This window comes from Mugil cephalus, chromosome 23, assembly GCF_022458985.1.
Source record: "Mugil cephalus isolate CIBA_MC_2020 chromosome 23, CIBA_Mcephalus_1.1, whole genome shotgun sequence".
Taxonomy (NCBI): Eukaryota; Metazoa; Chordata; class Actinopteri; order Mugiliformes; family Mugilidae; genus Mugil; species Mugil cephalus.
This window is the reverse complement of record NC_061792.1, coordinates 6,476,764-6,497,711: the sequence shown is the minus strand read 5'-3', so window position 1 is coordinate 6,497,711 and position 20,948 is coordinate 6,476,764. Positions and strand designations below refer to the sequence as shown.

Genomic DNA, 20,948 nt, shown 5'->3' with positions numbered 1-20,948 from the left:
CACCGTTGGGGTATAGGGTTACTTTAATCCGGAGAGTTTCTTACACACACGCACACACACAGACACACACACACACAGAAATAACATTCACGTAGCTGGCACGGTCCTAACTTGCTCCGCATAAAGCCAACACAAGTTAAGTTCCCACTAATTTTGTATTAGGTGCGACACCCGCCCCGAGGAAACAAATCAATCCCCTCTAATTAACTGAAACATCCAATCAATTACACCCAGAAAACAGCAGAGCGCGCATGCGTTCGCCCCGAGCCAGAGACGCCACCTGGTTTGCGCGTGACGTACATGAAAGACAATCTCCTTTGGCCGCGGCGCGAGACAAGAAGATTATTAGTCCACGCTGAAGGGGGGACGGAGGGAGCTGGACGGAGGAAGACACCAGTTCCTGCCTCTTGTCTGCGTGTGGACTGACTTGAAGCTGAAGCAGAGAGACAGAGAGAGAGAGAGAGACACTCCCTCAGTTTGATAGACTCCCTCCGGAGGTGAGAGCAGGTCGGGCGCAGCTTCACCGGACCGAGCCCTTCTTAATTCAGGAAGAAGAAAAAAGAAGAAGAAGGAGACAGAGAAAGTCATGGGCAAAGGAGGAGAACTAAAAAGAAGCTAGCGCCTACTGAAAACAAAAACAATTTGAGGCGGAGGACAGAAAGGCAGACGCGAGGAGAGGAGGAAACAAGGGGAGCGAGATGGGGATGGACTTCAGCACTCTTCGGACCCTCATCAGCCGATATGTAAGTTTTTACGCCCGAATATCCTCCGTGCGCTTTCCGCCCCCCGCTTCCACCCCGACCGCTCCTTCCCTGCAAGCCGAACGTTTCTGTGCGCGAATGTAAAACAGAAAAACGTGGTAACTTTTTTTTTTTTTTTTCATCAATATTAGGTTTCAAATTCCGTCAGAGCAGCTACTCATCCGGATTAAGTTTCACTCGCGAAAGGGAGTGGAAGGAAGCTCAGAAAAGGAAACGATTATCAAACAGCTTCCCTCTATGAAAACAAAGATTTACTTTCAAACAGGATGCTGTTGTTTATATTAGTTATTCAGCTTGAAATATATTCACTGCACACTGTGCAGACGTGTACGTTTAATTCAAAGCATTCAAAGTACAATTATATTCACGCTTTTGTGTTGAATTAATTCGCCCAAACCAAGAACGTGTTAAAACGTCAGATTTCTGAATGAGGTTTGGTCCGCGGGGCATTTGTGACCCCATCCCCGGCAGCACAAACCTTTCCAAGCCCACGTGATCAGTTTTTAATAGGTGCAAAGTGGAGTCACCGGACAAAACATGCCAAGAAATGCAGGGTAGGAGGAACAGCGATTCTCGTTCACTTCACAACTGCCACTTATCCCAGTTGAGCCTGTCTACAAATGGAGCAGCCAGTCACATGAATTATGTAATCTAGTTGTTCCCCCCCCCTTTGCTAGTCAAATCGATGGGCAGCTGTGGAGCGGTATGGATGCCGGCTGCATTAGGCTCCGCGGTAATGTGTTTAATAATAATCCGGCCGTGAGAGAGGTTTATACCCCCGGCTCCACGCTCGCAACTTCCTCGGCTTAGACACCGGGCTCCCAACTGTTGCAAATGGCTGATTTAAATAAGTAAATAAATAAATAAATGAATGAAAATCCCTGCCGTGTGGAGGGCGAAGTGGAGCCAGACTGCGACCAGCAGGATGTGGGAATCCGCTGCTGTAATTAGTCTCCTTTAAGACAAATGGGCTTGGATTTAATTGATTATGAATGTAGCTGCAAGAAAAAAATAATACATTTATTGGTTGGTCAATATCAGTTAATAGTTGCAGCCAGTGGTAGGATGGGGGACGAATGGCAAAGTGATAAATATGTGATATCTGAGCAAAAATACTGAACTGATTGAAGCATCTTTGGTGTTAAAAGTGTCTTGAATAGTTCTTTTATTGTATTCCACGTACTTGCAGTAGTAAAGCAGTAGTAAAGCAGTAGCAAGCGCACTACAGGTTGCAGGCCCGTCTCCGAAGAGGTGAAAAATAAAAGTTTCGCTTCAGATAATCGAGAAAAACCAAACCTCAAACGCCTGTTAAAAGTTCGTCCGATTCAAAAGTAGATGTACGTTCTTCTGACATCACTTTGAGCAACGATGCACACCTCGGTTTCAAAACCTTTTCGGCGCCGCTTGCGACACAGTGGTAGAGAAATGGAGCCGGCGTTAGGGTGGAAATGCCAAAAAATTGTTGGCTCAACCAAAAACAAGTGTATCCCTGCCCTACCCGCTCGTCACCAGCCGCGGGGATTAGGTTGTGCTCCTCGGTCGCTGCCGCCACCGATTAGGCAAAGCGACTGGGGATGTTATGTAAGCCTATAGCTCTCTTTAAAAGGTGTAGCGTGCAGGCTTGTGTGTGTGTGTTTTGTTTTCCTGGCTGCCTCTTTCCGTCCTGGCCGAAAAAGGACAAAATGTAAACACGGCGACGGGGGCAAACCTAGTGGTCTTTGTCAGTCTCGCTGCACTAAATTAAAGTATCGTTTAGAAATGAATATAGGAATAAAGTTAATTCATTTAGGCTCATGTTATTGAAAAGGAGTTGTTTTTGTTTGTCGTCTTTGTTTATTTTTTTTTTACATCTTATTCAGGTCTTAAGTAGCTTTTATTTCCAGGGATTTAAATGTCAAGAAAAGTCACGTTTCTTGACAACGTATTTCTGCTCAAAAGTAAAATCTGCTTGAATTTATTCACGGGTTTGTTTTTAAATTCAAGAGGAACGGCCGGGGAGACTGCACAAAAGAAAAAAAAATCAGTGAAGTGGTGCACAGTTATCCCGCTATTGTCCACACTAATATTGTTGCTTTTAAGTGACTCCGATGCAGACTTTAGTAATGAAACAAGACTGGCCTCATCATGTCTTTGTGTAGGAGTGAGTAAAAGCGGCCGCGCTGCATTCCTCTGCTGATGACGAATGCGTGTGTTCCTAGAAAGGAAGTGCCTGCCCTCTCTCCCTGGCTTCCTGCCTTCGCATAGTGGATTAAAGGGTTACTGGTGTTCACTATCCCTTCACCCACTTAATCCAGTTTGCAGTCAGGGTCTCAAATCCGAGCCGGTCGCCACTTTCTACCTGGTTTCAGTCGGTGCATTTTCTTTACTTAACGGGCGAAGCTTGATCGGCGCATATGAGGCAAGAATAGATAGTGTGTAGCGGCCGGCGATCGTGTTGCCGTTGTTACCTCATGCGGGTTAGTAAGCAGGGAAGTTGAATGCAGCAGTGGCCCGGTTGACGCAGAGGACAGCGGATCACATGAGCCGCTTGGCTCCGTCTGCTTGTCAATAATTCACGGGGAGGGCCGGCTGACAGTGTGTGACAACTCAAAATTTACAAAAAAAAAAAAAAAAAGTGCAGAAGATCAGCTTTATTCTATAACTTAAACCAGAATTTTTAGTAAAATTAACTGGTTGTCTAGACAGTAACGTTATTATTGCCACTGTTTACACTAATAAATTAATCTAAGATGCTTTATTGATGCACCGCAGAGTGAACCCGTGTCTTTTTGTGTCAGAAAAGGCCGCACAGTATACGGCAGCAGCAGCATCATCATCATCAGGTTTCATTCAACACCTGCTCGTCCATACTGTGCACCGGGGGTTAACCTCTTTACCTAAAGGGTTTACAGGCTCTCGCTAAGCCTTTTGGTCTTGGGATTGCTTCCCCACAAGCTTGACCGGCTTGTGGGAATCCGTCGTCTCGCTATCCTTCCAAATTATCCTCGAACAATAAAAGATATTGAAGTTTTTGTACGACGTAAACACCCAAACATAAGAGGAATGTTAAGTTATATGTTATAGCCTTGTGTGTTCTTTTTCACACAAAGAAATTCCCATCACCGCTGCCACCAGTCGCTTTTGTTTAGTCGTTGTTACGCAAGTGTCGGAAGCAGCTCCTCATTTATTTATTTGTCTTTCTCTTTGATGACTCATAAAGCTTTGATAGAGATACTGCCCTCGTTACGGCGCCCGGGCAGCACCTGCCGACGGGCGCGGGCTCCATTAAGCTCTGGTATTAGCGTCGTCGCAGCAACATTAACGGAGCATCGCAGCCCGCCGAGCAGGGAGGCGGATGATGGATGGCCCTGGATTAATGGTGCGCGGAGGCCTCTATCCAGGGAGGGAGGTTGCCTGAACTTGGGTCGGCGTGATAACACCCGCTCCAGGTTTTTTCCCGGCGAAAGCGCCGAGGGGGGGGTGACGCTCTCCGCGTCGACTCTGGAGCTGGAACGCGCCGTTCCCAGAGCGCAGGCAAAAAAGTGAAGCGAAGAGCCCCCCCCCCCCCCCCCCCGTTCCCACATGCTGATGGTGCACTACGGATATATCACCCCTCCCCATCTCCCGTTCATCCATTTAGCTGTAATGTCTCCCCCTTTTCTCCTCTGGTTGCTCTGTGCGCTCTAGGCATTAGCAGGGAGCCATCAAATGATTATTGACTATTCGGTTTATTGCTAGTTGCACTCGCCTCTAACTGCATGTTGATGCGAGGAAGGGAAGCCGGGCTTTTTTTTTTTTTGCCCACCTTGCAAGAAATTCCACGCGGTTGACGTCTTCGTGATGACAAACTCATTTAATCATCAGCTCTGTAGTTTGTATGGTTGAACAAAAAGTTGAAGCTAAACCGCGAAAAGTCGCTCTAGTGCTGTTTTTTTAGTATGAATCTGTGCGTTTTGTCTCACAACAGGTCGATTTATTGCAGCGTAAGGAGCTCCAGCTCCTCGGGGGTGTGTGTGTGTGTGTGTGGGGGGGGAACTAAAAGCTTTTCAGCGGCATCTAAAGGGAGCACTTGTGAAGCCACTTTTACAGCCCAGGGCATCCAGAGCAACGACTTGCAGCGCAACAACGCATGAAACCGCTCTTCCTGATGGTGCATTTGTTGCTAAGCGACGGGACACATGCGCAGATTGCACATGGCGGCGAACTCCGCCGCGGACGTCCAGTTTTGAGTTCAAGTGCTCAAGTGGTTTCCACAGCCGAACGGCTCGCGCGCACAAAACAGTATCGATTATTCTGTAATGTTATCAACGCACTTTGGCGTCCGCCGTGAAACTGATGACTCTGACAATCAAGCCAAAACAAAACAAACTACTGAGCATCACTGCAGCTAGAGCCAAAAATGAGGAGTAAAGATATTTATTCAGAGCTAAAATTAATGGCGCTTCTTGAGAATTCCCCCGAGAATCAGGCGGCAGAAGCAGAAATAGCGGAGGACGTCCTGTGCACACAATCCGGGAGACGCGCATCCCAGCAGTACAATATAAATAATGGAAGCATGGTCACCACGGTGAACACGTTCCTCTGAGTGCAGCGTTTCTGGCGGCGAGCCCGGATGACAAAACTAAATCGTTTAAAGGTTCAGCGTTTTAACATGAATAAATAATCACCGCATTAATATTTGAGTGTTATTGCCGCAAACAAAAAGAGGCCACCACTAAATTTGCAAGCTAACAGTAACATTCATTTACAGTACAGGGGGAAGATTTGGACGAACACTTGCTTTCAACAAGTTAGTGGTGTTAGTTATGGCTGTAGTTATGCATGAATGAAACATTTTTCAGCTGCGGCCGAGAACATATTGGATGTTCTGATGAATATTTAAGGAGAAAGAACTGTTGTCGGTGTAAAGTAAATTTCCTCTGAACTGTAAGTGGTCATAAAGACTCTTATGCGAGTTATAACAAATAGCTTAAGGGGACATTTGCGGTGGGACATAGCCTGGACCTCCTCCACGGAGGATTAAAGGACGGCTACTCCTGTTCCCATAACTTCTTTAAAGAGTCTTAAAGAGGTGGTACATGTAGTATAAAGAAATAAGAAAAACACAGAAAACAAGGATTTTTTTTTGTTGTTGTTGTTATCGCTGTGATGAAAAGCTTCAAAGGATGATGAGAGGCTTAATTGAATTAAAAAAAAGGATGATTCACACAGATACAGTAATAGAAGCGGCGGTAGAGCTGAGCGCAGACAGAGACGGATGCTGTTAATATCACGGTTGTCAAGGAGACAATGGAGAAGAAACTGACCATATAGTAATGTTCTCTTTTTCCTCACACACTGGAGGGGTGTGTGTGTGTGTGTGTGTGTGTGTGTGTGTGTGTGTGTATAGGCGACGCGAAAGGGCAGCAGGATTCATGGGGACGAAGAGGAGGGAGGGAACAGAACATAAAGTCATATTTCTATAAGCTAACTTTGAGGATAAGCCGTTTCCTTTCCGATCCGATACCGAGTAAAATTGAGGCTGGTATCGCCGATACCGATCCGATAACGATACTTTGTGTAAATACACCTCAATGTGTCTGCTCATCCTAAAAAAAAGAAAAAAAAGAAGTGTATGTATTTCAAATCATAGCAGAAGGAGAAAATCACACAAAATATGTGAAAATGCAAACAAAACTCCTGGTATCGGAAGTATCGTCATTTCGGTATCGCACATTTCTCACTTGAAGCGCCTTTTCGCAATTGCTTCCCTGCCTTTCTCTCACATTACCTGTCATAATTAAGAACTGGAAAGAGAAAAAGTTGCGGCCGCAAAGCCGGAGCAAAGCAACTAAGCCGACAACAACAACAACAGGGAGAAGTACCGCAAAATGAGAGCTTGTTAGTGTGCCATAATGCATGAACCGGTTGTGTAACAATGGTGATGCAACAGAAGAGATTGGAAAGCTCAGTTTTTATTCTGAACAGCAATAAATATCTGGACGGCAACGATTCAAAAGTGAGAAGCTGCAGTCAGTGCATTAGGTTGTTTTTGTCTTCTTGAGGAAAGAAGAGCAAATAACCAACTCGTAATCTACTGCGTTTGCTTCGTTAAGAAACTACTTGAGGGAGATCGAGTTGCTTCAGACTGGAGACTGAATGGAAATAAAAAGTGACATCAGACTGCAGTTCTTTACCAGTTGATCATCATGTGATCGATTTGAAAATCCCTGCAGCCTGAATCAGTGAGACGCACCGGGAGGGTGCACTAGTTACTGAGGAGCCAGTTGCATCGGCCCGGGAACAGAGTTAGAAAAAGGTCAGACGGACATGAATAATCACGGGTAGCGAGGCCTCATTAAAGACCTGCGACCAGCTCGCCTCGGAGTACCCCAGACTGCAGCATGGCCACGGTTTGATTACCAGAACCACTAGAAATGAAGAAGAGGCTGATTCAGGTATGCCGTTCATTTCCCCAAATATTTCTCCGCCTCGTTGTTTTTTTGTTTCCCTTCAAACCCACTTTTTTCTTTTCCTTTTGGCCTCTCTCCACTGTGGGATAGTTTCACTCAGATGGCAGTAACCTAGAGAGGCTCGTACGCACCGTGAAGCGCCTCTTTTGGCAAGCTTGAGAAAATGCCATAATATTCCAAGTACGGACTGAACTTTTGTACCCAGAACATATGCAATAGACATAATTAGGTTTTACTGCGTGGATTATATTATCGCGAGGCTTAAGATTTACTATCTGTGTTTATTTTGCTAAGCAATCACTTGCAGTTTTACATTAACGAGCGTAATGATAAAAAAATCATTTTCAGTTGGCTACGAGTTTGCTGTCTTTGTATTAGTCACGCAGTTACTGGATTGTCTTGTGGTTAAATAAGAACTCTGAGCACGTCACACTGGTCTTTGGGAAATTGGAGAGTATTACAGTATATGTGTTGTGTTTCTGCGCGCATCAGAGTGATTACCGGCAACACAAACAGCGTAATGAACACCATTTAGAGGCCTTAGGAACGAACATTAGAAGTGTTCCCATTAACAAGAAGGAGGCAGACAGAGAGATTAATAGAGCTGTGCTGGAAATATGCTTTGGATGGAGATATTTAAATATTTATTTCGTTACCTCCCTCTCAGAGATTAGTAGACAGTATTACAGTACAGCAAGAAGAAGCAGCAACGGGAGCAGCAGTAACGGAGTTAGCTTATGGTGGACAACATATTGTTAAATATATAAATATATATTATATATAAATGAGTTGCATGGCTTATACTAAGTCCAAATATTCTTTTTTTTACGTCAGAAAAAGTCAGCGTGTAATACGCAGCCTCGTGATTGGCTTGGCAGCGATAGGGGCGTGGCCTACTTCGTGTAGGAGGTTTTGATTGACAGGTCTAGTATGGCGCTCTGTGTGAAACGGTGCGCTGTAGACTCAGCTCCTGTATCGTGTGCGAATGAGCTACATGCTGACTGGCGGATAACGTCTTCTTCCTCCATTTATCAAAGATTTTGCGACCCCTCGCAGTCCCTCCGCGGACCCCCTAGGGGTCACGCACCCCCTGTTGAAGACCTATGGTTTGCATCATACACCAGTATATTTTTATACTAAATTTACCTGCAGCCACCTGCATTCCCCTTCGTCTTGTGCTAAGCTAAGCTAAGCTAAGCTAAGCTAATCGCTTCTTTGCTGTAGCTTCATATTGACCTGCCGTTTTAGCCCAAATATTATGTCACGTTTGTAGTAAAGTGTGCATGAAGGTATGTGAACGTACAGAGCAGCGGGTTATTTGCAGTCTTCCACCATATGTATGTTTGAATGGCGCTGGTGTATTTACCTTCAGGGCTCTGAAACATCTGGACAGCGCGTACTATAGGCTCTTATCTTACACATTGTTACGTGAGCGGTATGCAGAGCAAACGGCATTCAGCGTGCGCAAACACGTGCCGGGGTCGCTGGGATAAGCTAGTTTCGCCCAATTCAGGGCATTTAGTGCAACGCGTTGCAACTTCTGCAAGTGCCGCCACTGCCTTCGAATGGAAGCGCTGGAGTTATTTAAAGCCAAATGAGTGTCCACAGATCAATGCAGCCACTTAGTGTGACCTGGATACTCGCACAAACTCAACACAAACACAGATGTGTGTCAATGAAGAGTTTGGTTACAGAATCAGAAGAGTTCTAGATGTGTTTTTTTTTGTGTGTGTGTGTCTGTTTAAAGCAGCCTGTTTATTGTGTGCTGTTTGCAGCGTGTTTCAGAGAACGAGGTCTCGCATGGAAGCACTGACACAATCGGACTCCAACGGGGAACTAACCGATGTCCTCAGCTCAGATATCACAACAGTAACCAGGTTCTTCTTTCAACCCTCCCTGATGTTTCATCCCCATGTGACCTGAATGCAGCATTAAGTCAAGTCATGAGGAGGGGGTCATGTGACTGTCAGCAGCGTAGCGTACCCTTTTTTTTTTCCTCACATGGCAGCAGAAACAGTGAAGTGAGTCTGAGCAGTGGGCGAGTTTAATTCCCTCCACATTGAAAGTGTAGCTGTTATACACAGGAAATCCACAACAATGGTTTCTGTCCTGAGGCGGTACTGGGGCTATAATACAATTTAAAAGCCAGTGTAAATACTGAATGTTTAGGAGGAGTTTTCTGTCATCAAAGGGGAAGTTTTTGTGGTGTAGCCGGTGCATTATCCGCGTTCCCTTCTGAGATCTACTCTGTGAAAACCAGGCTAATGAATTTCTCTGTATAGCTGACTGAAGCACCGAGGTTACTGCTCCTCTCCTCTCCTCCCCCCTCCTCCTCTCGGTTCTTTAATACTTTATCAAAGAGGGGAAACTATGTTCCAGCAGGAAAGGTTGTGTGTGTTTCTGTGGGTGCACAAAACTAAAAGCTACCACCTTTAAAAACACCAAAATCATACATTCATTTATACTGCGGACACACTGCGTCTCCCCGTCGTCCTTTTTTTTTTTTTTTTGTAAAACTTTAATCGTACCAGGGGATAATGATGATGCTTTAAATCTTAAAACCACCAAACAACCCAGCCCGCAGTCACACACCCACAGGGCTAGAGAGTGGTCTCCTGACCCACATAGGTAATGGAAACAGGTGAATGTCTATTTCAGTTCACGGCCACACGTGATGACACGGTAGCTGTATTCTGTGCTCCGTCGAACCTTCGTATCCGTAACGCTGCCTCATGGTTTTGTGCCGTGCCGATGTGCGGTGTGCGGCTTTGACATTTCACAGTGAGGGCCGGAGCGTCTGCCTGTCACACTGAGTGATGCCCTCCGTCATGAATTAAACAAGAAGAGTCAATGGAGGCCCTGCAGGCCCAAATTAATACTTTGCAGAGTTGCTGATCAGATGGGTTTGCTCCAGTTTGGTTAGACGGGTCTTACATAAACCGAGCGTGGGTCATGGCAGTGAACGCGGACTAAATAAAGACGACAGTGGTATTAGAAGAGGAAGCAGATGTGGCATGTTGTGTTGTGTTTCTAGAGGTGGTAACAGGACGAGATGCAGGACTTATAGCAGCTATTTCAGAACTGATGGAGAGATTAAGTAGGGACCCCCTAAATATATGTGTTCTATATTAAACTAGTGCTATTTATATATATATACATTATTATCATTTTGCATTCAATGGTAAGCTATTCAAATAATACACAGGTTCAAATATATTTCTTTTATTTCAATTGAAGCCTCATGTTTGAAGTTAAAACTGTCAATCTGTCAAACATTTTCTGTATCTGTCAGTTTTATATGTATAAAATTATTTTGTTTACAATTTTAACTATAAACATAGCTAAATACTAACATACTAAAATATGTTGGATTTTTGTTAATGAGATAATATATACATATATATATATAAAATTTAAATATAAATAAAAAATATCTAATCAACCAAAGATTTTTTCGACCCACCCCTGCAGTACCTCCGTAGACCCTCTAGGGGTCACGGCCCCCCCTGTTGAAGGCCTACGCTGAAGCTAGTTTATGCTCTAGCTTCACGCTAAATACAGCAACAAATGATGATGATGATGATCAGTTAATTGGCTTAATTTCTTTTCTACTACCTGATAAATATATTTTTTTTTATCTAAAAACAACACAGTAAAAAAAGTAAAAAAGTATTTTCATGAGAATAGCTGCAAAATAATAATAATTATTATTATTATCTTTATTTATTTATTAATAATAATAAGCAGTAGCTGCAATGGCAAAAAAAAAATCATAAAAAAAGTACTAACCTCATCACGTGCTCTACATTTAAATCTTGCATCACACCAGCCTTGGGGCTTTTCTACCCCCCTCCCCCTTGTTTTTTTTTTTTTGTTTTGTTTTTTTAATTTTAAGTTTCATTTTTAGCTCTGATGCACGGGCTTGTTGGGTCACGCAGGTGCGGAGTTATTATAAAATGTGGTGTCGGTCTTTCACACCCACGCTCGGCGCGCACGGACCGAGTACGAGTGCTGAGTCGTAAAGTTCTGCAGCGACTGTGATTAATGCCGGCAGCACAAAGCAGCGATGACTACAGCCTCAGGATCACTAAATCCCTCAGAGACGAGACGCACACAGACGGTTTATAGACTGCCATTGTGTTGACACATTACCTCCACATGTGCAGATTTTACTTTAGCATCGAGTAATCTGTAGCATGCATGGCGCTATGCTCCTTGTAGGCATGTAGGGAAACACAGCTAGGTATCAGACACCTTAGACCACGGACGTCCACTTATCCGTGGACTGTTTTCCCCCCGTCGTGGTTAAAGGTTGCCTCGCGAGGATTTATCGCGGCCTTAGTTGGTTTGCCCTGGGCGAGGCCGAGCGACGTAGTGACAGATGGGGAGCACAGCTGGTCTTTAATCTGTGACTCAGGTAACACACGCCCAGATTGTCACGCACAGATATCAGGTTTATCAGAAAATCACTTCCACACATAAAGATAAGAGTTCTGCATGATACAGGTGAGTTTTTTTTTTTTTTGTGAATATTTAATCTGCCGTATCACACCATCTTTTGTCTGTCTGGAGCGTGGACGTGCATACCAGCAGTTAATTACCTCGCAGGCCTTGACACACATGTTAAACCCAACGTGGTTCACGGTCATTCCCCTTTTAACTCTCCATCTAACTGTGCATTTATTTTTTTTTAGGCCCGAAGTCAACAAGTCCGCAGCCGCGTTTAATGTCTGGTGATTTACGGGAGAGAAACACTGATTCCTGTTATCTCTGCAGCTCAGAGCAGAGAGATAGCAGAGAGAACGCACACGTGTGTGCGTTGCATGTGTGAACGCGGACCTGACGCGCGACAGAAATTAGATTTGAGTCGTGCGCGCCGGTCAGCCGCATATCCGCGGCTTTTGTTGAGGCTCCCTTTCAGCGCCGCCTGTTGCAGCGGGAGATAACGCCACCGGCCGGGGGGCTGGCCATCGGTGGAAACAACCACTCGGCGTTTAAAAAGCCACAGACAAACAGGAGTTTGTGTGGTTTGTAGTGATTTCCTCCACACGCCGCCCACAGCGCGCTGTAAATGTTATCTTCACTCACCAGGCGTCATGCGGCGCTTACTCTTAATTTGACTGCACAGACTGAACAGTTGCTTTCTGGATCCCACAGTCGGTTTTTAACAAGTTAGGGAAGTTTTAGTAGATGCGTTCAACATTTTTTGGAGGGGTGGAGGTTAAGTAGGGACCCCCTACCTATTATATATCTTCTATATTAAACTATTTATGAATATACATTATCATTTTGCATTAAATATTAAGCTATCCCTTATCCATTTATTAAAACATATTAGATTCATATTAATGTGTATTTAAAGAAAATTTGTGGTGGGAAATTAAAAAGAAAAATGTATAAAAAATGTCTAATCAACCAAAGATTTTGCGATGCCCCCAGTTGAAGACCTATGAGCTAGAGGATATTTTATTCATCTGCGTGGCTCTGGAAGTGAATTTCCTCTTTGGGCACAAACAACCGATCCGAATGACAAAAGCGGAGGATCTCCTCTGTGTTTTCTCTGGTCAGACCGACAGCTTGTTTCCCCCTCTTGTCTACCTCTGCCCTCTCTTCCTTTGTACTACCTAACTCTGTCTCTCCTCTGTGTCACTGTCGGTGCGGTTGAGGAAGTGTGTGCGTGCCCTGTGTAAGTGGGTGGGTTGCGCGTTTCCTGTTTACAGTATGGCCCTCTGTTCCCGATAACAGTGGGCCTTCAGTTTCTGCCTCTCTAATGCTACGTTCGGGTCCTGCGGGAATAGTGTGACCCGAATCGTTCGCACTTTTAAATTGGATGCACGCACTGACTGAGCATTTTCTTTTCTTTTCATTTTTTCTCGCTCGTCTCATTTTTCTTTTTACTTTTAACGATTTAAATTGAACCGTCCGAGAAGACAGGCGTCCGGTTTATGTCGGCGTCACAGCAGACAGAAGTGAAGCATTCAGAATGGCTCTACTCTGTAATCTGGGGTGGGTTAAATCAATAGAAGACATATTTTCTTTGTTTGCTTTGGATGAATGCACCAGCATGCGAAAGGTGAACATGCGCATCCTCATTCCGGACGTAACTGCATGTCTTCAAACATTGCCTCACTATCCTGTCATTCCCACCAGCTTTAAAAATTCATGTAATGTTAGAGAGCGGCCGTATAAGCTTTAAAAAAACGTTGACTCGTAGTTTTCAAAATGAACACTGAAATAAAATCATTTCTGCTTGTGTGCAAATCACTTTAATTTTAGGCGGCAGACCGTGCAGCCCATACATTGCCCTTCCCAGCTGGACGCTGGAAAACTGTTGCACTCATAGGCGCACCCCTCGACGCGCCTCTTTTTTTCAAGCTCTACTTACTTGATCGCTCAGCACCAACACATTACAGTCGTTAGCAGCTGTGCTAACTTTTACTTTCGTCGTCAAGTAGGAGTTTGCTAGCTCACGTTTGTTTCTCTCTCTGCCAAACAAATATCGCAGTTTATCAACCACAAGAAATGTTTATGTTTTTGGCTAAATTGAACCTTGTAATATTTGTTATCATTGTGTTGTTTTTATCATGTAAATGGAGGGAGAAAAGGCAGTGGCGACTCCAAACATGGGATCAGAAAAAAATCGGCAGCTCGTACTCAGCCAATTGTGAATGGTGTAAAAAAAAACAGGTATCAGCAATAAAGAATCCATATCGGTCGGTCTGTCATCAAAGTCCTGTTTTGCAGCTTTTGCCAACGTGTTGCGGCAAGTTTTGCCACGCAGTCTGACTGAATTGTAGTTTTTATTGTCAAATCGCACCATGTTTCCAATGCAGTTTAAACAGTGGACAGTTCCTAGAAAATGTTTTATTTTTTTTAATTTTTATACAAAGCCAACTGAAAAAGGAAGAAAAAAGAAAAGTATCATACGCATTAAAACAGGTTTCACAGCTTTAGTTTCACTTCACAAATTAAACAAGAAACACACACTCTATGTATGCACCTGTGTGTCAGTCATAATCTACAAATGCCCCTATTTCGGTTTCTGTTCATGTTGTCACGTTGGACTATTTAACTCTGCTTTCTGATGCTAAGACATACGTGAAACTCACACTGATAAGCAGAACAGAGGCTCGTGATGCTTGGCTAAATATATCCTGTGGATCAGTGACTGCAGACGTAATGCTCTGTGTCATTCTCCATGTCTGGCCGCTCTCATACATGTTTGATGGTGCCGGGATGTGTTTGTCTGTGTGTGTGTGTGTGTGCGCGCGATCCCTAAAGGGTTCCCCTCGCTTTCCGCTAACGTTAAGGAAAGTGGATGCAGGTGCTGAGTGAGGACGACAGAAACAAAGCCCGCTCTCTCTCCATCATTCTCTCCCGACCACAAATGTTTCCCTTCCAACTATAAATACACCCATGAAACCTTCCACGTCCTGAAACATGAAACACCGCTAAATGTGATTATCAATGTCCAGAATAGTCGAATGTCTCCGGTTACATTCGAAAGCTGGAGGCCCCGAGTTAATACGGAGCCCGACTTTTATTTTGTATAGATTCAATTTTATTTGATTAAACACAGACAGGCAGGCTTTCATGTAAAAAGCTGGAATCCGTATGAAAGCTAAACGTAATCGATAGGGGAGAGATTGCCGGCTTAGAGGCCATCCAGGTTGTGGTGAGAGATGGAGAGGAGAGAGGTGAGAAAACCAATAAAGCTGCGTTATGGGGAAAAATGAGCAGCAGGGAGGAGGCACACTGATTCTCATTGAGTGCCATCTGGCCAAAAGGGCCCTAGCAGTAAACAACACAGATCAATACACATGATGCACGGCAAAACCCTAATCTTCATACGCATTAATAGTATGGAAATGATGTAAACTGCGCTCTTTATTAACACAGTAGTAGCATTAGGACTGGAAGTGGAGGGGAAAGTTTTTATCTTTTACTATGAGGAACCAAGTACTTTTTGTCGAGAGGGGAAGGAAGTGAAACGACAGGTACACCTGCGACTGGTTGAGTCTTCACTTTGAATGTCTGAGAAAAAATTTGATTTGTAAAGCACCACGCTTGTCACGTAGCATCAGGGGTTAGGCATCACTTTGTAGCTTCGTACATAGCTGTTCACACTAGAGATCGACCGATATATTGGGCTGATATTTGCGTTTTTTACTGGTATCGGGCCGATATGCGGGTGCTGATATATATATATATATATATATATTTTTTTTTTTTTCCCCCCAGCAACAGGCGCATCCACGGGCAGCCCCGTACTGGAGGCGCTGTGGAGCCCGTGCAGCCCATACATGGCCCCTCCCCCACTAGCAGAGTGCGTGCATCTGGAAGCTGGAAAATGCTCATAGGCATGTCGAGCACCCCTTAAAATAAGAGTTGGAAAAAAAAAAAAAAACGATTACCAAACAAAGATCTATTTACTCTATCACTCAGCGCCAAGTCATTACAGTCATTAGCAACAGCCGCAACATTTACTGTTGCTGTTGTTGTGCTGTTGTTAAGCTTTTGGTAGGAATATGTGTTGATGTCAAAGCCAAGGTGTTAGACTAATACTGTGCTCTTTAATAGTGCTCTACCTCTGTTTATTTTTTATTGTGTATGTATAAGAACGTTAAATATTCTTTGAGTTCAATGAATGTTTATGTTTTTTAAATTGATTTTAAATTTTTTTTTTTTTTAATTGAGATTTGTAACTTTTGTTGTCATTATCACGTAAATGATAAATATCGAAAAATCGGCTGCAGGTATCGGATATCGGTCAGTGCTCACGTAACAAAAATCGGTATCGGCCCTAAAAAATCCGTATCGGTCGATCTCTATTTCACACATGACGACGAAGTAAAGGTTTGTTTTAAGTCTGAATCACGCCGTTATTCTGGTTTCACACCTTTTACCACATCCCCTTTTTCTCAATGAAAGTGTCTCACTCATACCTCCATCACATCTAATAATATATGTAATCTCATCTTCACACATCGCGATATCACAGGAACAATTGAACAATAAGCGCTAAACCACAATTCGACTGCTCACTTGAGATTTTCTGTGGAGGCGGACTGATGGGCTGCCTCCCACACTCAGACATCTAGCAGGAAACGCGAACGCAAAGTGTTAGGTGAAGCAGACGGAGCACGCAGGTGGGAGAAAAGAGGAGGAGCGCCGCCGCCGCCGCCGCGTGGGCGACACACTTGGCAACCTGTCTGCTTTTCATCTCCCCCTTCGCCGTAAATCTGATATCGGCCCGTTAATGCGCTGCTCCTCCGACGTGACGGATGGCGGCGCGGACATGTCTAATTATTTTAGCGCCGTATACATGTCAAGGAGACGTCAATATTTATTCAGACGTCAATTTCCCCCCCGCTCTGCCTTCCGTTCCCATCGTTCCACTGCTCCCTCATAGATAATTGGAGGTCACAGGTTATAAATAGACCTCCGTCCTAAACAAGGTAATCTTAGAGCAGAGAGTCAACTGGTTACTGTGTGTGTGAGAGAGGGAGAGAGTAAAGAAACTGGGCCATGCAGCCTCTTGACACTCAATCTCATTCACAGATTACTGTCACCTCTTGTTTGTCCGTGCGAACGTGTGAATGTGCGTCTGCAGGCGGACTATCTACTGATTAATTAAAGAACTCGCCGCGCTCATCCGCCAGCTGCACGGGGGGGGGGCTGAAAGAAAGAAACCGAGAGAAACACTTGTTTGGCATCTACGAACCACATGAATCCCTCAAAATATTAAAGAAAGTACAGAGAGAGAAGCGAACACAGCTTCCTTTTAATTATTTATTCTGTAAAACTGCGCCTATTTTACAAACGCGTGGTGTGTTTCGTATTGAATGAACACATGTTTTCACACATGTTTTAGTGGGACACAGAGCTAGAGGAGTAGTGTATGCGCCCCAATTTTAGCGCTCCACGTGCAGGCCCAGTCTTGCCTGACATACTTGAAACGCCCACGGCTTAGTGGGATTTTTCAGGTGTAGTGGGAGAGATAGAAATCTCCCAGACAGTAGAGTCTTGTCTGCTGTATTTATTGGTAAATGTGGTGAGTGGATGAATAAGTACTTTTCCAGATCGGACTTCTGAAAGATAACATCCTGATGTCTTATCGGAGTGTGTGTGTGTGTGTGTGTGTGTGTGTGTGTGTGTGTGTGTGTGTGTGTGTGCGTGTTCAGCATTCCAGTCTGAGTCACATGCACGTCCGCGTATCCGTGGCAACAAAAGCTCTCATTCATTGCGGAGAAGTTATTCATTCATTGTAACAACCCACCCCCCCCTCACACACACACACACACACTTCCTGTAAACGTCTGTGAATTTGCTCCTTTTGCTCCCGTCATGAAACACGCGGCCATGTTTACCTTCCAGCTCACTCACATATTTATGTTTCTCTTTCGCCCCCCCCCCCCCCCCCCCCCCCCCCCCCGTCCCGTTGCAGTGTGCCGGCGAGGAGAACTATGTGGACAGCAGGACAATTTATATCGGACAAAGGGAGCCTCCTCCGGGGACGGAGGCCTTTATACAGCAGAGGTTTCCTGACAACAGAATAGTGTCCTCCAAGGTCAGTGACGACACCCACAAAGATCCTAACAGACTCTGTTAAGATCTCATAGTTCAAAGCACTATTCAAGCCACTACTTTTGTGTAAATTTAACATTGTCTCATGTTTCCAGTACACGTTCTGGAACTTCATCCCAAAGAACATGTTCGAGCAGTTCAGGAGAGTCGCCAACTTCTACTTCCTCATCATATTTCTGGTTCAGGTAAAAGATTCCGAGCTAATTGAAACAGATGAATGGATTTCTTGATGGATGTACCGTAAAATGAGTTGGGCGTGCATTGACGTCACTTCTACCTGGGGCCACGCCCACCGGGCGCCCTGAATCTGTCTCCGTCATTCAATTCAATGCGTGTGTGTGTGTGTGTGTCGCTGCAGCTGATCATCGACACCCCCACGAGTCCCATCACCAGCGGGCTGCCGCTCTTCTTTGTCATCACCGTCACGGCCATCAAGCAGGTGAGACCTAAAGGGTTTGTCGTGACGCCTTTTATTTAATCCCACTTTACCTTGACACTCGTGCGTTATCGCTTTCACACCCCACCCCTTCCCATCCCCGTGTCCGTCTCTTTCTTTCCCTCAGGGTTACGAGGACTGGTTGAGACACAAAGCAGACAACGCCGTCAACCAGTGTCCCGTGCACGTGGTGCAGCGCGGGAAAGTGGTCCGCAAACAAAGCCGCAAGCTCAGGGTACGGGGTCTGTCGCCGGATAAATCGCCACTCGTCCCCTGCGTAACGCGAACGGGGCTTTGGTGCATTCGTTTCATTGGCTCGCGCCGAGGGATTTTCCCCGCAGCTAAGCTCCCCCTCTCTCCTCTCTCTCTCTCTCTCTCGCAGTTTAGCTTTTCAAAACATTAAAATAACTTATGTAACCACGTGGGAGTGGGAATATAGTTGGAATAGCAGATAAAGAGGATTTGGCCTCCTCTGGTTTTCTAGTGAGACTGTGAAATGTTTGCCTCCGCTCGCTGAAAGCTTTCCAGGTGGTACAGCGGGAGGTTAGCTTGTTAGGCAAACTGCATTAGCATTAATGAGAATTAGGAGTAGGGATGCACCGATCCGATAATTGTATCGGTATCGGTACCGATATCGATGAAAATTGGATTTTGAATCCCTAATTGCACTGACTGAACCAGTTACACTTGTTATATTTTTATATATTTTACTGGTGCACAATTATTAAATAAATAAGTAATTCAGTACATTTATATATGTTTATTTGTTTTTTTTTTTTTTAAAAAGAAAAAAATGTTGAAGTCAAGTCTGGTGTTGCCTTGCTCAAAAGAATGATCCCAGTCTTTGCCACACAATGAAACTAAACGTTTGTTACCATAATTCCGCGTTGTTTTTCTGTATCGGTATCAGCCGTTACTAAACCTAAGTTATCCGTATCGGTATCGGTATCGGTGGTGAAAAGGGGGGATCGGTGCATCCCTAATTGGGAGGCAAGTGAAGCGCTGCCAGGAGTTTGTTTGTTTGTTTTATACTCCCTTCCCTCCGTCCGCCTCAGGTCGGGGACGTCGTCTACATCAAGGAAAACGAGACGTTCCCGTGCGACCTCATCCTCCTCTCTTCATCTCGAGAAGACGGGACGTGCTTCGTCACCACCGCTAGTCTGGACGGAGAGAGCAGCCACAAGGTGTGCATTTTTGGAATATAAGGTGTAAACATGCATTCGTATTCGTTTACCCTTCAATTTTCTCCCTTTGTCCTTCCCAAGACATACTATGCAGTCCAGGACACCAAAGCTTACACCGCAGAGGAGGACGTGGACTCCATCCACGCTACTATAGAATGTGAACAACCACAGCCGGACCTGTACAAGTCAGTACCACACACACACACACACACACACACACACACACACACACACAGAGGTTTGAACAAAGCCTTCCTGCCAGATAAATGTCTCAAACGTGCCTTATCTCACTCCCTTTCTCCTCCTCTCCTTTGTCCCGCGCAGATTTGTGGGTCGTATCAACATCTACATGGAGAACGAGCCGGTGGCCAGGTAACCTCGATCCCAAGCCGTTATTTACTCTCGAGTGCGAGTGTGTGTGGCACATTTAGAAGCATAATGTTAGCTCCTCTTGGTCATGAAATCCATTGTGATGGTCTTTTGTGCGTGCAGGCCGTTAGGATCGGAGAACCTGCTGCTCAGAGGGGCCACGCTCAAGAACACTGAATACGTCTATGGTAACTAGTTAAATATGCAAGAAACTAACCTTTACTCCTGCTTTCTCATGGTTTGTTGATTTATTCATCATCTTTCCGATCTGTTATCTAACAATTTTCTGTAGCGGTTGCCATCTACACTGGCATGGAAACCAAGATGGCTCTCAACTACCAGTCCAAGTCCCAGAAACGATCCGCGGTGGAGAAGTAAGCTCCGTTTCTTTTTTCACCTCAGACGTTCATTTATGTTTTTTTTTATTTCCTACCCTTCCGTCCGTCTGTTCGCTCGTCGCGTTTATTCGCTGACCGAGGGTCTGCGTGAGTCTGTGGATCCGTTTTCCGTCCATCTGGCGTCGACGGAGTCTCGTATCCAGATGGCTCGTAGAAATGACTGGCTGGAGGTGGATTTCATTTGCACTTGGTTACTCGGTGTGCCTGATTAAATTACTGGAATTTTATTTGTCTCTGATTGACTTCGCTCTGAGTTATTGTCTCGTCCGTTCCCTGTATTTACGTCAGGGGTCTTTTTTTTTCTGCGTTCAGTCAATTTTTTCAAATAATACACAGGTTCAAATATTCATTTTTTATTTCAAACATTTATCCCTTTACTAAAATAGGTTGGATTCGTGTTAATGTGTATTTTAAAAATTCAAATTTGTGGGGAAAAATTTAAAAAAATATATTAAAAATGTCTAATCAATCAAAAATTTTGCGACCCCCCCTGCAGTATCTCTGTGTACCCTCTAGGGGTCCCGTTGAAGACCTATGATTTGAGTACCTGCTTTCTCTTTTGTGTGTGCATGAAATCTAAACATTGAATTATTTGCTGCCTGTTGCAGGTCAATGAACGCCTACCTGGTGGTCTACTTGTGCATTCTCATCAGCAAAGCCCTCATCAACACGGCGCTGAAGTACGTGTGGCAGGCCAACCCCAACCGAGATGAGCCGTGGTACAACGAGAGGACGGAGGTGGAGAGGCAGAGACACGTCGTGAGTCACCCGGAGAACGTCCG

General features: G+C 44.7%; 1 protein-coding gene across 9 annotated transcripts in view; it reads left to right on the top strand.

The window, feature by feature from the left end:
* The first annotated feature begins 285 nt into the window (after positions 1 to 285).
* atp11a (ATPase phospholipid transporting 11A) overlaps positions 286 to 20,948 on the top strand; it is a 34,579-nt gene continuing 13,916 nt past the window's right edge. For 6 of the 9 annotated variants that reach the window (XR_007111415.1, XM_047576676.1, XM_047576678.1 and 3 more), the window contains exons 1-11: positions 287 to 743; positions 17,640 to 17,762; positions 17,875 to 17,964; positions 18,138 to 18,218; positions 18,343 to 18,450; positions 19,271 to 19,399; positions 19,481 to 19,584; positions 19,724 to 19,771; positions 19,892 to 19,956; positions 20,061 to 20,142; positions 20,775 to 20,925. Coding sequence is in view for 8 of the 9 variants with exons in the window: in XM_047576676.1 (XP_047432632.1) it covers positions 699 to 743; positions 17,640 to 17,762; positions 17,875 to 17,964; positions 18,138 to 18,218; positions 18,343 to 18,450; positions 19,271 to 19,399; positions 19,481 to 19,584; positions 19,724 to 19,771; positions 19,892 to 19,956; positions 20,061 to 20,142; positions 20,775 to 20,925 (1,026 nt within the window). In the remaining variant the exon portion in view is untranslated. Of the gene's footprint in view, positions 744 to 17,639; positions 17,763 to 17,874; positions 17,965 to 18,137; positions 18,219 to 18,342; positions 18,451 to 19,270; positions 19,400 to 19,480; positions 19,585 to 19,723; positions 19,772 to 19,891; positions 19,957 to 20,060; positions 20,143 to 20,774; positions 20,926 to 20,948 lie in introns of all 9 variants that reach the window. The other 3 variants (XM_047576681.1, XM_047576680.1, XM_047576682.1) reach the window with 1 other exon arrangement.